Source organism: Thamnophis elegans, chromosome 1 (assembly GCF_009769535.1).
Source record: "Thamnophis elegans isolate rThaEle1 chromosome 1, rThaEle1.pri, whole genome shotgun sequence".
NCBI lineage: Eukaryota > Metazoa > Chordata > Lepidosauria > Squamata > Colubridae > Thamnophis > Thamnophis elegans.
In genome coordinates, this window is record NC_045541.1 from 117,057,242 (window position 1) to 117,071,812 (window position 14,571).

The 14,571-nt window shown below is 36.1% G+C and overlaps 1 protein-coding gene across 4 annotated transcripts in view; it reads right to left on the reverse strand.

The window, feature by feature from the left end:
• MGA (MAX dimerization protein MGA) overlaps nucleotides 1-14,571 on the reverse strand; it is a 67,888-nt gene that overhangs the window by 40,323 nt on the left and 12,994 nt on the right. For all 4 annotated transcript variants that reach the window (XM_032229267.1, XM_032229285.1, XM_032229276.1 and 1 more), the window contains exons 6-12: nucleotides 14,250-14,342; nucleotides 12,186-12,317; nucleotides 11,149-11,247; nucleotides 8,868-9,520; nucleotides 7,529-7,865; nucleotides 2,763-3,007; nucleotides 120-263 (exon numbers count right to left, since the gene is read on the reverse strand). In XM_032229267.1, coding sequence (XP_032085158.1) covers nucleotides 120-263; nucleotides 2,763-3,007; nucleotides 7,529-7,865; nucleotides 8,868-9,520; nucleotides 11,149-11,247; nucleotides 12,186-12,317; nucleotides 14,250-14,342 — 1,703 coding nt within the window. The remainder of the gene's footprint in view (nucleotides 1-119; nucleotides 264-2,762; nucleotides 3,008-7,528; nucleotides 7,866-8,867; nucleotides 9,521-11,148; nucleotides 11,248-12,185; nucleotides 12,318-14,249; nucleotides 14,343-14,571) is intronic.

A 14,571-nucleotide genomic window follows, 5' to 3' on the forward strand; every position in this document is an offset into this window, starting at 1 on the left:
AGGGAAAAGGGCGGCCTACAAATGTTAATAAAATCAAAATCAAAAAAATGTCAGCCCAATAACTATTTTATCATTTTTCTTAAAAGATATGCATTAAAAAATAGTCAATAATATTTTACCTTTTCAATATGTTTTTCACAATTCTGGGGGGCTTTTTCCTGCTGACCCTTCTCCTTTACTTTCCGTTCATATATTCTCACACGAGCACAAGTCATCATACTTTCAAAATATAGATAAACAGGGTCCTTATCTTCTTCTCGAATCTATAAGCCACACAAAGTGAGCTTTCAGTTAAATGAAAGTGTAAGTTACATTTATATCATTTGAACAATTTAAGCACCTTTTGCATTTTCTCTATAACTATAAAAAGGGAGCATATGTTTCAAAAACTAATATTTATTGGAAATGTTTCCAATTGAGCAAGAAAATAGACTGCCTGTCTGTCAGACTTCCCAAAGCTAAAACATGATACAGCATGAATAAATAGTATTTCAGCGATTTTCTTTTTAATGTCCTTTAAAAAAATAGCTTAAGCATGTGAGCACTTTGTTTATTACACTTTGCAGTTTGTTACATTACAGTTTGTTACACACTTACCGTATTTTTCGAAGTATAAGATGCACCTCCCCCCCAAAAAAGAGGGTGAAAATTTGGGTGTGTCTTATACACCCAATGTAGCACGGCCCACCCACCGGCCCCCATTCTTTGGCTTCTGCCTCCCAGCAATTTACCTCCTTGCAGCAAATGGAGAAAATGGGGCTTGTGGAGATGGCAATAGGCTATGGCAATCCCTGCAGCCTGAAATAGCTGATGATCAGGACCTGCTGAAATTGAAAGTGAAACTTGTTGTTTGCTGCATGGAGGCAAATTGCTGGGAGGCAGAGGCAGATTTTTTATTCTTGTGCTAATCAGGCTTTTGCTGTTAGGAGGTAAGTCAATAAGTATAAATGCCTATAAAATGTTCAAATTATTAGACTTATTTTTTAAAGATTGCTTTATTATTGTTTTAGACAACTTAACAATGTGAAGAAGCTTTTAAAATAAATGCTTAATCTAAGAGGCCCAGTGCTATGGTATTTTATTTTAAATAGCAGAGAATAATGTATACTTCCAGAAAGCCACATCAATTTTAACATCATCTATACAAATGTAGTCTGAAATGAAACACCACAAACAGGGTATATCTTCTGTACTGTTTGCTGTTTACTGCAAGGAGGAAAATTGCTGGGAGCCAGAGGCAGATTTTTTACCCCTTGTTTTCCTCGCCAAAAGCTAGGTGTGTCTTATACTTCAGAGCATCTTATTCTCTGAAAAATACAGTAGATACCCTGGGAAAAATACTATGAACAAGTGGAAAACAATCCTTTCCACAAATTATTTCTGAAGATAGCTAGAGGAAATAAAAATGAAAGTAAAGATGTTTGCTACTGCGTTGGTACAGATAGGAAGGGAACAGTCATATGTTTAAGATGTGGTATGTTATTATGTGTGAGAGAGTGCATCAGCAAGAAAAATATGTGTAGAATGATTTCAGTTGGCCTAGACTGTAGTAGCATAGGTAGGTATGCCTCATTACATCCATGTAACATTTCTATTCTATAAACTAACTGCACTAGCTCCTATACACTTCCAGATGTAATTTATTTATAAAGTCATCTGTGACAAAAAAAAAACACCAAACAAACTAGGTGATATGTGGGATTGTCTTCTCCCAAAGATACCTGCCGATCCCACATACCTCAACAGAGATGAAACACTCTGGGTCCTTTCCTGGAAACAGTGTCCCCTTGTAGGATCCAGGAAGCATGTGTTCTCAATGGCCACCCTCCCCTTTGGTATGTTCTTCACTGATATCTAGTGGGCTTTTACCCCAAGGGCCTTCATAAAGTCAATTAAGATCTGGTTCTTTCCCTGGGCACTTGGGTCAAGTGAGATATAAAATATTTTAGTCCTGATCGTCTTTTAATTGTTTTACTTTCTTTTACTGGTATGTGCCATTTTTCCTTTCGTTTAATAAATTTGTACTGTGCCAATACTCAAGACTGTTTGAGTTGAATGATCATATAAATGTTCTATACCAACAAATTCAGCTGGATGAGGTCTGACAATGAGTGGATTAAGCATTAGTTTTTAAAAAATCCATTTCAGTGTACATATTTGGGAAACCTGAGTGGGCATAATAGTCCTATAAAAGTAGGTGAAATACATTTTAGAGAATTAAAGTGATCTGAGAACATTTGTCACATATGAAACATTTTTATGAGAAAAGGATTTTTTATCTGTGACTTGTTCAACTGGTAATCTATGCAGTCACTTAAAGTAATGTATGTACCTTCGCAGATGACTGAGCAAAAAGTTAAAGTAACCTATATTCTTCATGATCTATCTCACTACTATACAAAAGAATATCAAAGTAACTTTTAAGAGATGGAGCAAAAATTAAGAAATAGAGAAATGAACTAATACTATAAAAATAATTAAATACTGTAGTTCCAAGATATCTAACCAATAATGTTTAACAAAACAGTGGATGGAAACCATATAGCAACATAGCGGTGTTATATAATCACAAATGACCCAACAAAAGCTACTTAGATTATTATAGAAGCAGTCAGAAATTTAGCGAGTCTTCATAAAGATCTGAAATATATTGGCAGTTATATAAACTGCCAATATATTCATAAAAGAGAACAGTATTCTGCATTATAAGCAGAATGAGATATATTTCTGGTTTAGCCTTAAACTGTACTTCTTTTACTTACCACTGGATTGGGTCTAGGTGTATATACTCGTAATGGCTTGAATCCATTGGCCATTGAATTAACTTCAGTTGCTGTAGATTTATCATTAGTTGGTATGATGTCTGGAGTAGGTGACATTGCAGTTTTTGTTGCTTCAACATCTGATGCAGTTGGGATGTAAATTGGTTCTGGATCCACTTCTCCATCTTTTTTTACCCACAATGGAAAACTTTTAACAGGTTTTTCTGGTTCAGTATCACAAATAGCTAAGAAAAAATAAAATTATTTTTCAACGAAAAATCTCCACAACCACAAAGTCTTATGCCTAGACATAAGACTTTTCTCTCAGCAAAATTGCTTATTTATGGTGTTTTACTTAAGCAATCAAATAAATACTGAGCAGTCTTTATGAACAAGTAAAAGGACTGAATGAAAAGTAATGCCCACCTCCACAACTATAAACAGGGAAAATTTAATAAAGGAAACAGGAAAATAATCCTTGAAATTAGCTCTTTTGTTACCCAAATTTATTCCTCCACATAATCAATTCACCACATAATTCTGCAAATAAAGGTCAAGCTTTCTAAACCCATCCTGTGAAAGCTTCATGCTCTGCCTTTTCAGCCAAATCCTGTCTTTTCTATCTCATTTGAAATCAGATGCCTACAAAGGGTTTTGTTTTTCAATTTTGAAAAGGTAAAAGTTGCATAGCAACAATTTTGAACTGTTTATCTGATTATGTAAGAAGGTGAAAGCCAACCTTGCAATTACCTCTTGGAAGGCTAACAGCTAAGTGGCCATGTGCTTCCAAATGCTGTTAAATTGTTGTTTTAAATATTAGGTGTTGCTATGTAGCCCACTGCACTGATAGTGCTGTCTGGTTTAAAGAAATCCATGTAAATAATATCATTTGCATGCCCTAAAAACTAACTCTAAGTTTCACTGCCAAAGCCTAATTGTTCAATTTCCACACCTACTCCCAAGTGTAGATTTTCCATCATCTGTCCTCATGTGTCAAATGTAATCTCTTAAAACTTTTATTTTTGCAATACGCATGTATGGAAAGCTGGTAATGAAAGTTGCAAGTGGAGATCACATGACTCTACAACATTGTAACTGTTCACCATCCAGAATCCTTTGATTAAGGTGGATAGCTATGGAAGGAAGGAAGGAAGGAAGGAAGGAAGGAATATAAACACACACACACACAAACATATAATCTCATTAAGCAAAGACCAATAATACTCATGTCAACACAGTTGTCATGATAAAAAAAAAACACCTGGAATTTCAACTAGAGAAATTCCTCTGCCAATAAAAAAATTAAATCATGACCCATTGTTTTGTCCCTTCTGTTCCAGCATTTCTTCAATATTAGTGTAACTCTTGTTCTGCAGCAAGTTGGCCATGGCAACTTGTCCTTTAAATGATTGGCCACAGTGAGTTGGCTGCACTGAATTATCCTAGACCCCTCCAAAGCATCTGAAGGCAGGACAAGAAGCAATAGATGGAAATTAATCAAGTAGAGGTCCAACCTAGAACTAAGGAGAAATTTCCTGACAGAACAATTAATTAGTGGAACAATCTGTCTCCAGAAATTGTGGTGTTCCAACACTGTAGGTTTTTAAGGTTGGACAACCATTTGTCTGATATGGTATAGTTTCCTGCTTGAGCAGGAAGATGGACTAGAAGATCTCCAAGGTCACTTCCAACTCTGTTATTCTGTTGGCAATTCAGCACACTGAAGGCATTACTTTTCATTCAACAATTTTATAAATTTTGTATGAGGTTTTTTTTTTGCATTAAAATATACCAGTGTTTTTAAAACTTTTTTTCTCAAGCTCCTTCCCACTTTTAAAAAATTATGAATGATCTCAAAAACAACTTTTGTTTGTGTGGGTTATATTTAGCGATGTTTACCATATTAAAAATCAAAATTGACACATTTACTGCCACTACCATTTCTCACGACTCTGACAGTATTTCAATATTTTATTTTGATAGTAATCAGTTTAGATTTCCAGACCTCTAATGGAACCCAGAAGTCCTTGGATCGCACTTTAAAAAACATAGCAATATACTTATTCTTCAACTTCAAAAGGTATTGCTGTACTAAAGTAAATATATAGAGTAAACTATCTTCTTGAAAAATAAACATAAGGAAAACTTGGTATGGAGTACTAGTTTACTCCAAGCACCATATGTTACAGAGAAATTGCCCAAGCAATTTGTGTTTGGGTGAAAAAGAGGGATAAAATGAGAAAAAAATAGATGGACAAGTTTCTTCAAATTTAGTTTAGGATCATATTTGGGCTTTGAATGGTATGCTAGAAGCTGCACTCTAAAATAGCAGTAAGGTTGGAAGAACTGGCGGAAAAAGAAACAAACTTTCTATACTGCCATATTTTTGTTCAATTATGTAGTTCTCATAGCAGCATATAAAGTCAGTATCAGGTAACAGCCACAATAAAGTTGCTGTACACAAATCTTTAATAGGAATCTTCTTATTGAATCTGAAGGAAGCTAATGTTGGGACTCGCAAGACAAAAGGCAAATCCCAGCCATTAATAACAGGAAAAAATATTAATTTGTCCCTTTTAAGAATCCATTTAGAAGAAGGATTCACAAGGAACAGGTGTTCAGCGCGAAATATAGATCTAAGAGAAATCTCCTTCCAATGGGTTGTCATTCACTCTGCTGTCCAGGTCCACCTGAAGGAAACCTAAGAGTTGGGCAAGTCCTGCTTCTATTGGAGACAACTTTCCCTTGCATCAACAAAGAAAAGGTCTCTGTATCAGCTTATAAATGTGAATCAAGCTTGGTCATTTAGCCACCAGGATGGTCTTTATTAACATTTTGGGAACTGTTGCTTCCATGAATTTGAGGTGCTAATATTAAGCCATCTTGGGTCTCAATGCAGCAAGAGAGTTTGGTCACTCTCGAACAGGGCTTTCAAACTCAAGGCCTGGGGACCAGATCCAGCCTGCAGGGTGCTTAGATCTGGCGACTAGGGCTGACATGGAAACAGCGAAGGACTGGCATATGGTGCCTCTGCCAGCAAAAACAGAGTCTTCCCAAGCTCCATTTTTGCTGGCAAAGGGTTGCAGGAGGCCATTGCAGCCAAAAATGGAGCTTGGGAGCCCATTTTCTCTGGCAGAGCACTCAGGCCACCACAGGTGCCCACAACATGAGTGATGTCAAGCTGGCCACGCCCACTCCAGCCTCCCCTCCCCGAGATCAAACACAACCCTGATGCGGCCCTCAATGAAATAGTTTGACACCCCTGCTCTAGAAGATGCTAGATGCTCAATGCTAATCTCCAAGAGAGTTCAGAACCAACATCTCCTGACTCAAAAGGAAGCAATGATAATTTGTGCTTTCTTTGCTACATTCTTGATAAAATTGAGAATAGAGGGAATATCTACAGTAGCTTATGCAGCCAAGGAGCCACAAAGCATCAGTCCCAACTTCCTTACGTCATGAAAGTGATAGAACCATCTGGTCATATCCCTGTTCTGTTCTTCCTTGTGGCAGAGGTAAACCACAAGGATTGTTCACAAATCTTTAATTATCTACAAGACTTCCGAGTGCAATGCCTACTCTACTGGGGCAGAAAATGTCTTCTAAACACCATTTAGGAGAGAAGATGTCTTTCTGCCCACAAAGGCAGGGGAGATACTATATCTCTTTTCACCTTTATCTCTTTCCACTCTCTATGATTATTCTGATACATTTTTGTAAAGACAATATCACTCCAAAATCAGAATGTGATTCCTTTCCATCAGCAACATGGCCGCTTCTAACACCTTGTCACACTGCCCGCATTTTCAAATTACTCTTGCCAGATCATGTGCTCTGACACAAATGCTTGATTTGTATTCCAGCTGATAGGCTGGCATTACTGTTGGTTACTACTTGTAGGGTTCTCTGAAGATCACTCCCGGGAAAGGATGATTAACTCAAACCCCCCATTTGTTGGGACCTTCAAAACTAAACTATCTGCCTTCAGGCAATCTGCTCCTAAAATGCAAGTAGATATTGCTGTAACTATCTTGTAAATAGTTATGGCTTAAGGCTCCTTTTCTATTTAAATGCACATCCAGTGACATTTCTATCTTGTGCCAATACCTATCTGTGATGTGGAAGTCTTTTATTTATTTGTTTGTTTGTTTGTTTGTTTATTTATTTATTAAATCAATTTATAGATTGACTAAACTGTTCAGCACTTGTAAGGTTAATATAAATTAAGAATGCATTTATAACAAACAGTAACAAGCAGAACAAAAAATAGAGAAAAAATAGCTTTGAATTGCCCTGGTCTTAACCCACAATTCACTGAGCTTTTTGTAAGTATCCATAATGATTCAACTTCTGCGGAATGTAATTTTTTCATCTAGAAATAACATTATCTATGAAAACTATGAAAACCAAACCTGTAAGGGCAAAGGATAATTTAACCCAATGTTGCTACACATTGTTGTTTCTACTTTGATTATACTTTCTTCTTGGAAACCTATCATCAGGTTTTCAATGCAGCTACTATGACCAAAAAAACCAATCACATTTGACTTTTCCACTACACTTACTGCCAAATCATCTCTTGAACTGAAATTCCAGAGCTACAAAAGGGAGTTATAAGCATGGTTATAATTGAAAAGCTTTTGCATTTAAAAATTATACCCTACATTAATTCCGTAATATGTATATGGGCTGAAATATCAGAATCTTTTTGAAAAAAATAAAGGATGTAGCTACTGAACAGCTTAAACAGCCTTGTCAATACTTACTATATTCAACCTTCTTTTTCTTCTTCTTATCTTTTAGTTTCATTTTTTCTTGCTCATCTTTTGCTATTACATCTGTTTGTTGTTCCTGATTTCTTTCACGATATAATTTATGCTTCCCATGCAGAGGCTTCTCCTGGATCTTTTTCTGCTTAACTAAGACAACTTTTCTTTTTAGGCAAGTACATCCAAACATGCAATCTGGTTTGCGGCAATGTGTTGGCTGACGTTTTTCAACAGCTAAACTAGAACAGATACACCCAAGCCGACAAAAATCATTGTTGCACGCTGGTGCTTTCTTTTTAATTATTTTGTGAATAGGTTTGTTTTTGAGTGAAGCCTGAAAAGTGTTAATACATACCTTTGTTATATATTCAGATAAATATTTGCAAAGCCACAAATGAAAAGCAAATGTCATAGCATAGCTTACAGAATTATTGACAAAGAATTCTATACAGCAGGCTAGCAGTGGTGTTTAATCTATTGCAGAAAAATAGCAATATAACACTGACATATTTACTTCAACAGACTAAATACCTACTATTAATACTAAAATCAGCTTATTTACATAACAAAAATTTAAGAATAATTTAACCAAGGTTAATGTGCATGCTACCTCAAAAGCTGCCCATTTTCCTTGATTTTTTTCTAAATCAAAAAACAACCTATACAGGTAGTCCACGACTTACATTCATTTAGTAGTTTTCAAATCTACAATGGCACTGAAAAAAGTGACTTACAACTGGTCCTCACATTTACAACTGACGCAGCATCCCACGGTCATATGATTAAAATTTGCGTGCTTGGCAACCAGCATGTATTTTTGATGGTTGCAGTATCCTAAGGTTACATGATCGCCATTTGCAACCTTTCCAGCTGGCTTCTCACAAGCAAAGTCAATGAAGCCAGATGGGCTTAATGACATGATTTACTTAATGCTTTGCTTAGCAACAGAAATTCTGGCCCCAATTGTAATCGTAAACCGAGGACTATCTGTACAATTTAATAAAATCAAAATAATCCCAGAGCTGCTCACTACAGTGTTAACCTTCAATAATTACCAACATAATGAAAGACTAGAGTCTGACAAGAGAAATGGAACATAAAATCAAGGTAATTAAACAATTGTAGATTCTAACAATTGAAATATGATTGCCTTTACTGGTGTAATGGATTTAGATACCTATCATCTTTTTGGGAACTCTTGACATTAAACTTTTTGATTTTTAAAAGAATCAAAAACATGAATTGTGTTCTGTTTTCTAGTGCAAGGTAATTATTGTAGAAATCACTTACAAAATTGTTCAGATTAGACAAAATTTATATTTTCCTTTAAACTTACCTGAGCAGTCAGCAAAATTGTCAAAGACAGTTCAGCTCGCTCCTCTGTAATATATGTCCGTGGTTTGCCATCCCACAATGCGCAATCTTCTAGGTCCAGCAGTTTCAACTGAGTCTTGGATAAAGTTGACAACCGACTGCCCTGTTGCTGCTGCACCTGACGCACAGTAGTCTGTTTGCTCTGCAGATTTCCCTCTGTGCCCGACATCATCGAAGCATCTTTCTCAGTAATTGTCTGATCAATTGCCCGAGATTTAGAAACTTTCTCCTCTAAGATGAGCTTATGTTTGTCTTTTTTTGCAACAGAAAAGCCTATTGTGCCTTTGGGGGGAGATTTTTCTTTGCCTTTTGAGACTGCTTGCTTTTTACTCTTCATTTTCTCTTTTTTCTTTTTAGAAACAGAAGGTAAGCCCAGAGGTTTGGAAGTATAAGAATTCAAACTAGAAGCAGTGGATTGTTTTTTTAGAACACTATCTAATGTCCGCACATAGCTGGTGCTTTTAGTTGGAAGCTGATAAACTACAGGAGAACTAGATGTGCTAGGAGAAAATCCAATGCTTGTTTCCATCAACTTTCCTTCATTTTCTAAGTATTCATCAAGTTTGTCACTGCAGAAGGCAGATCGATTCTTCAACAAGCCTTCTAAAATGATACCTGAATAATAATAAAAATACTTTTTAGATTAAGAGTACCGTATTTTTCAGTGTATAAGACGCACCTAGGCTTTGAAGAGGCAAATTTTTAAAAAAGTAGATAGGTAGATAGAGGGAGAGAGAGATAAATACAGTAGGTAGGTAGGGAGAGAGAGAGAGTAGGAAGGTACCAGGTAGAGGTAGAGGTAGAGGTAGAGGTAGAGGGAGGGAGGGAGGGAGGGAGGGAGGGAGGGAGAGAGAGAGAGAGAGAGAGAGAGAGAGAGAGAGAGAGAGAGAGAAATACGGTAGATAGGTAGGGAGAGAGAGAGAGTAGCTAGGTATGTAGATGTTTCCAGGTATATTTATCCATGTGCTAGAGAAGGAAATAGCTGATAACCTGCAGCACCTAAGACTTGTTTCTGCTGGTACAGCACTTGATCAATCTAATGCTCATCAATCATTCTAACTAAAGAGCTTTCTGAAAGGAAAGGTTTTTGCACTCTGCAAACCCCCCCAAAACGGCCCGTTTTTCGCAAACACAGGACCGTTGTTTGCAAAAATGGGCCCATTTTTTTCAAATAAAAGGCATGAATAGCCTTGGGGGGGAGGCTTGCAGAGTGCTCCTGAGGGGGGGGGGCAAAAATGAGCAAAGAATGGCCCATTTTTCACAAAAATGGGCCCGTTTTTTGTCAAATAAATTGCATGCATAGCCTTATGAAAGCTTTATGGAAGCTTATGCTGGGGGATGGTGGGGGGAAGGCCCATTTTTTGTTCATTTCTGCCTTCTCCAGTCCCCAGGAGCTCTCTGAAAGCCTCTATAAGGGTATGCACCGTCATTTTGTGAAGGCAAAAAAATGCTGTATTCAATGTTTAAGACCCACCCAGATTTTCAGCCTCTTTTTTTGAGGAAAACAGGTGCGTGTTATATTCTGAAAAATACAGTACCTGAAATCTCAAGCTGCAACATGCTTGCACAAATTCCATTAACTGTATTTCAAAATACTTAGCTAAGCTTAGAAATGTTAAAAACTACAGGAATTTTACTAAAGTACACTATGCAGTTTCCAAATCACTAGCAACAATATTTGTGCTAAAACTTGTTGCAAATATTATCTTAGCAGAGTGAATCACATTATGACACAATTATTTGAGCACAGTACATTTTATTAACCCAGATTTGAAATGTACAATATTCATCTAAAACTTAATCAGAGTTGCTGTTGAATCACTTATAATATTGAATTTGGTTTGAATTTTCAGCTAAAAGATCTGTTGACAGGCAAGCAAGGGTTTATATGGTCTATAATACATCAAGCTTTCCTTTTTACCCTTGCCCCATCATGTATCTGGGAAGCTTCAAACAAGAGTAAGCCATCTAAGAATGGGAGCCAGATATTAATAATGCAATGAATTTTTGGTCTGTAATTTTAGAAATTGTGGGGGGGGGAGGGGGGGAAATCTTGAATATTTTTTATCAAACAAAATTCTAAAATAAACTTATTTCAAAAATATAAAATATATATGCATACTTTATTACTTGTCCTCTGTGATCTATAGCCACAGAACATTTTGAAACCATAAATTCTATGCATTCCTTCTCTCATTTCATTTTCTTATAGTAACATTCTGCATCAAAAATTTTCCTCTTACCTTCATTTTTTGAAGAGTTGTGAAATTTTCCTCGCCAACCCTTTATTTTTGTGATGTCATTTGTCTTTCCAGTCCTTGAAATAAAATGAAGTCCAGCATCTGGCAGTATAAATGAGTTGAGAAAAAAGGAAACGAAAGAACTGTGAGATAATTTTTCTTGACAAGCAAAGTATAAAACATGCTACAATACCCACAAATACATAGCTGCTACCATGTACTTAAGATGTATGGTCCTTCTAGACCTGCAACTCTTAATGCAATTTCATGTTCTGTACCAACTGTGCCCTTTCCTGGACCTTAAGGCTTTATTCAGTTATTCTTACCATAGTTACCTCTAGAATGGATGACTATAACATGCTATTCATGATGAGTTAGCAAGATGCTTGCGTGATATGACAATGGTTTCCCCTGCTATCTTGAGTTTTTAAAAACTTTTTGTTTTCTTGTTTTTACTTAGTGTTTTATTATTTTTGTTGTTATATATTATATACTGCTCAATCCAGTTTTGTGAGATGGGCAGCTATATAAATTTGTTAAATAGATAAATAAGAGTTACATATGTAAATTCTGAAAATACTCTGGGTTATTTATTTTCTTTGAAGATATAGTGCAGTATTACAAATTGAGTACATCTTTTCATTTAAATTACTGAGCTTAATATAAATCAAATGCTACAGATGTTTAATATAACAATATTGTCATTTACTATTTAAAAGGAGCATCCAATTATAAATGCAGATTGTGTTATCTTACCTATCTTATACTGTGGTTTGTTTTGAGCCTAGTACAAATGTGAGCCCAGCAGATAAAATAAGCCATGGTTTATGACCTAACAAGGGTGAACCAGACGACTATGATTTGTCCAATAACTACAACTGAAGCAAACTATGTGCTGTACAATGTGTAAGCAGTCACCTTACTGAACAATATATTTATAGATGGTAAAACAAAACATGGTCTATTGTTGCAAATCTCCTTCAAAGATAAATACTCTACAACTTATTTTAAGCAATCTTTACATTAAGTTGCTGACTTACCAGCAGAATTGGAATCCGTTCCTTCATTTTTCCATGAAGCATATTCCTCTGAATAACTTAATGGCAACTGCACACCCAAATACTTTAGATCAATGCTCACTGTTGGGTCCACAAAATTCAATTTTAAACCCACTAAAGGAATGAAGGAATTTTTATACCATTATTAAAACAATTTTGTATGTGTATCAAGATCATAGTTATGGTTTCTCATTCAAGGACTTTATTTTATAGAATATAAAGTTGAAAAACAATGCTTTTCAATTGGTTCCCTTCCCAGTATAAATTATTAGAAGAAATCTAGCTAACCTTAAGTATGGCTTCATTAAACAGTATCAATACCGAATTTAAATCTTGATACAATTCATCACCAGAATTCAACTTAATGAGAAAAATATAGTACTGAAAAGGGGAAAGAAAAAAGAAATCCACTATAAACACCTGATTTAATGACCAAAGTTTAAGCCACAATCTACCGTATTTTTCGGAGTATAAGATGCACCAAGATTTTGAAGAGATAAATTTTTTAAAAAAGTTTTTGCACTCTGCAGACCTCCCAAACCCTCTGCACGCCCCATTTTTTGTGAAAAACAGGGCATGCAGAGAGTTTGAGAGTCCTGCAAAGTGCTGCTGGGGAAGCAAAAAACAGCCAGTTTTTCGTGAAAATGGGTCTATTTTTTGCCAAAAAAAAAAAAAAAAAAAAGGACATGCATAACCTTTAGGAGACTTATATAGTGCTAATGGGGGCTTGGGCAAAAATGAGCAAAAAACTGCCCCGTTTTTTGCCCAAAAAAGGACATGCATTGCTTTTAGGAGACTTGTAGAGTACTCCTGGGGCCTGGGGGGGGGGGGGAAACAAGTAAAAACGGCCCATTTTTCACTCATTTCTGCCCTCCCCAGCCCCCAGGATCACTTTGCAGGCCTCCCAAACCATCTGCACGTCCATTTTTGTGAAGGGGATGGTGTTTCAGGAGGCCAAAAATGCTGTATTCAGTGTATAAGATGCACCCAGATTGTCACCCTTTTTGGGGGGAAGGTGCGTCTTATACTCTGAAAAATACGGTACATTAAGACATCATCAATCTATATCTGTCTTTTTACTTTCCCCTTCCCAATGTCAGCATTTCTTGGAGCCAAAATTACTTTGCAGAAGTAGAAAATCATTTTCACAATATAATCTCACAATTTCTCAATTTGATTACAGCCCCTAGCCCTCTCATACTATCCCTATTCTTCAACTCTTAGGATTGTTTTTGCCAACAGAATAGACAAGAGAATTTTATTCTACATGCATAGTTTTATTCCTCTGTTTCTGGAATCCAACTGGAAAATTCTAAGCTTCCAAGTTTCTTCTCATTTGCCTAGAGATATCCAGAATTTTTTCTTTTTTTGTGATTAAATGATAAATGAGCATGCAGTTTCCAGAATCATGTGACTTTGGAGGCACTGCAGCAGCAGGAACTTTGAGTACTAGTCATAAGTTCCTTCATTTAGCACTGCCATAAATTTGAATGCTCACTAAACAAATACCAATAGCAATAGCACTTATATACTGCTTCACAATGCTTTACAGACCTCTCTAAGTGGTTTACAAAGTCAGCATATTGCCCCCAACAATCTGGGTCCTCATTTTACCGACCTTGGAAGGATGGAAGGCTGAGTCAACCTTGAGCCGGTCAGGATCGAACTCCTAGCAGTGGGCAGTTAGCCTGCAATATTGCATTCTAACCACTGCACCACCACGGCTCAAATGTTTGTAACTCAAGGTCTACCTGTAAAACAAGTGTACAGTGGAAATACAGAGTACAGTTTCTGTATATTTTTGTATTAAATCAACTGGTTTTAAACAGACATTCAATTGATATGCTCTGTAGAGGAAGTTTCAGTTTCAAACCTATCTAAATTATTTTCCATCTGATACAAATTATTTCTTATTCTGACGATGACAATCTACATACATCTCTGCATTTTTATCAATTTGTCACATCCAATACATGACATTAAATACAAAATGAGTAATTTACACAATAAAAATAATCAGGAGTATTTCACAGTACCTATACCTACCTTCTTGAAGACTTGGGTGTATTACTTGTTTGTACTTAAAAGATTTTAAATCTGCTAACAATTCTTTTTCCATCTGTTGTATTCTTTGACCATCTGCCAAAAACAGACTTATTTGTTTATACATTCCCAAATAATTTTAGCTACAAAAATGAAGACTGTATGGAAAAAAGTAGCCTTAGTTTATCAATCAAGGCGCCATGAAATAATATTAATTTATCTATTACATTATACTTTTCAGTCTGGCAATCTTAGCAGAAATTCATAGATGCTTACAATGTCTTTCTTTGTAGTAGAGTGAGAGAAAGACAGCCACCTGGGACCA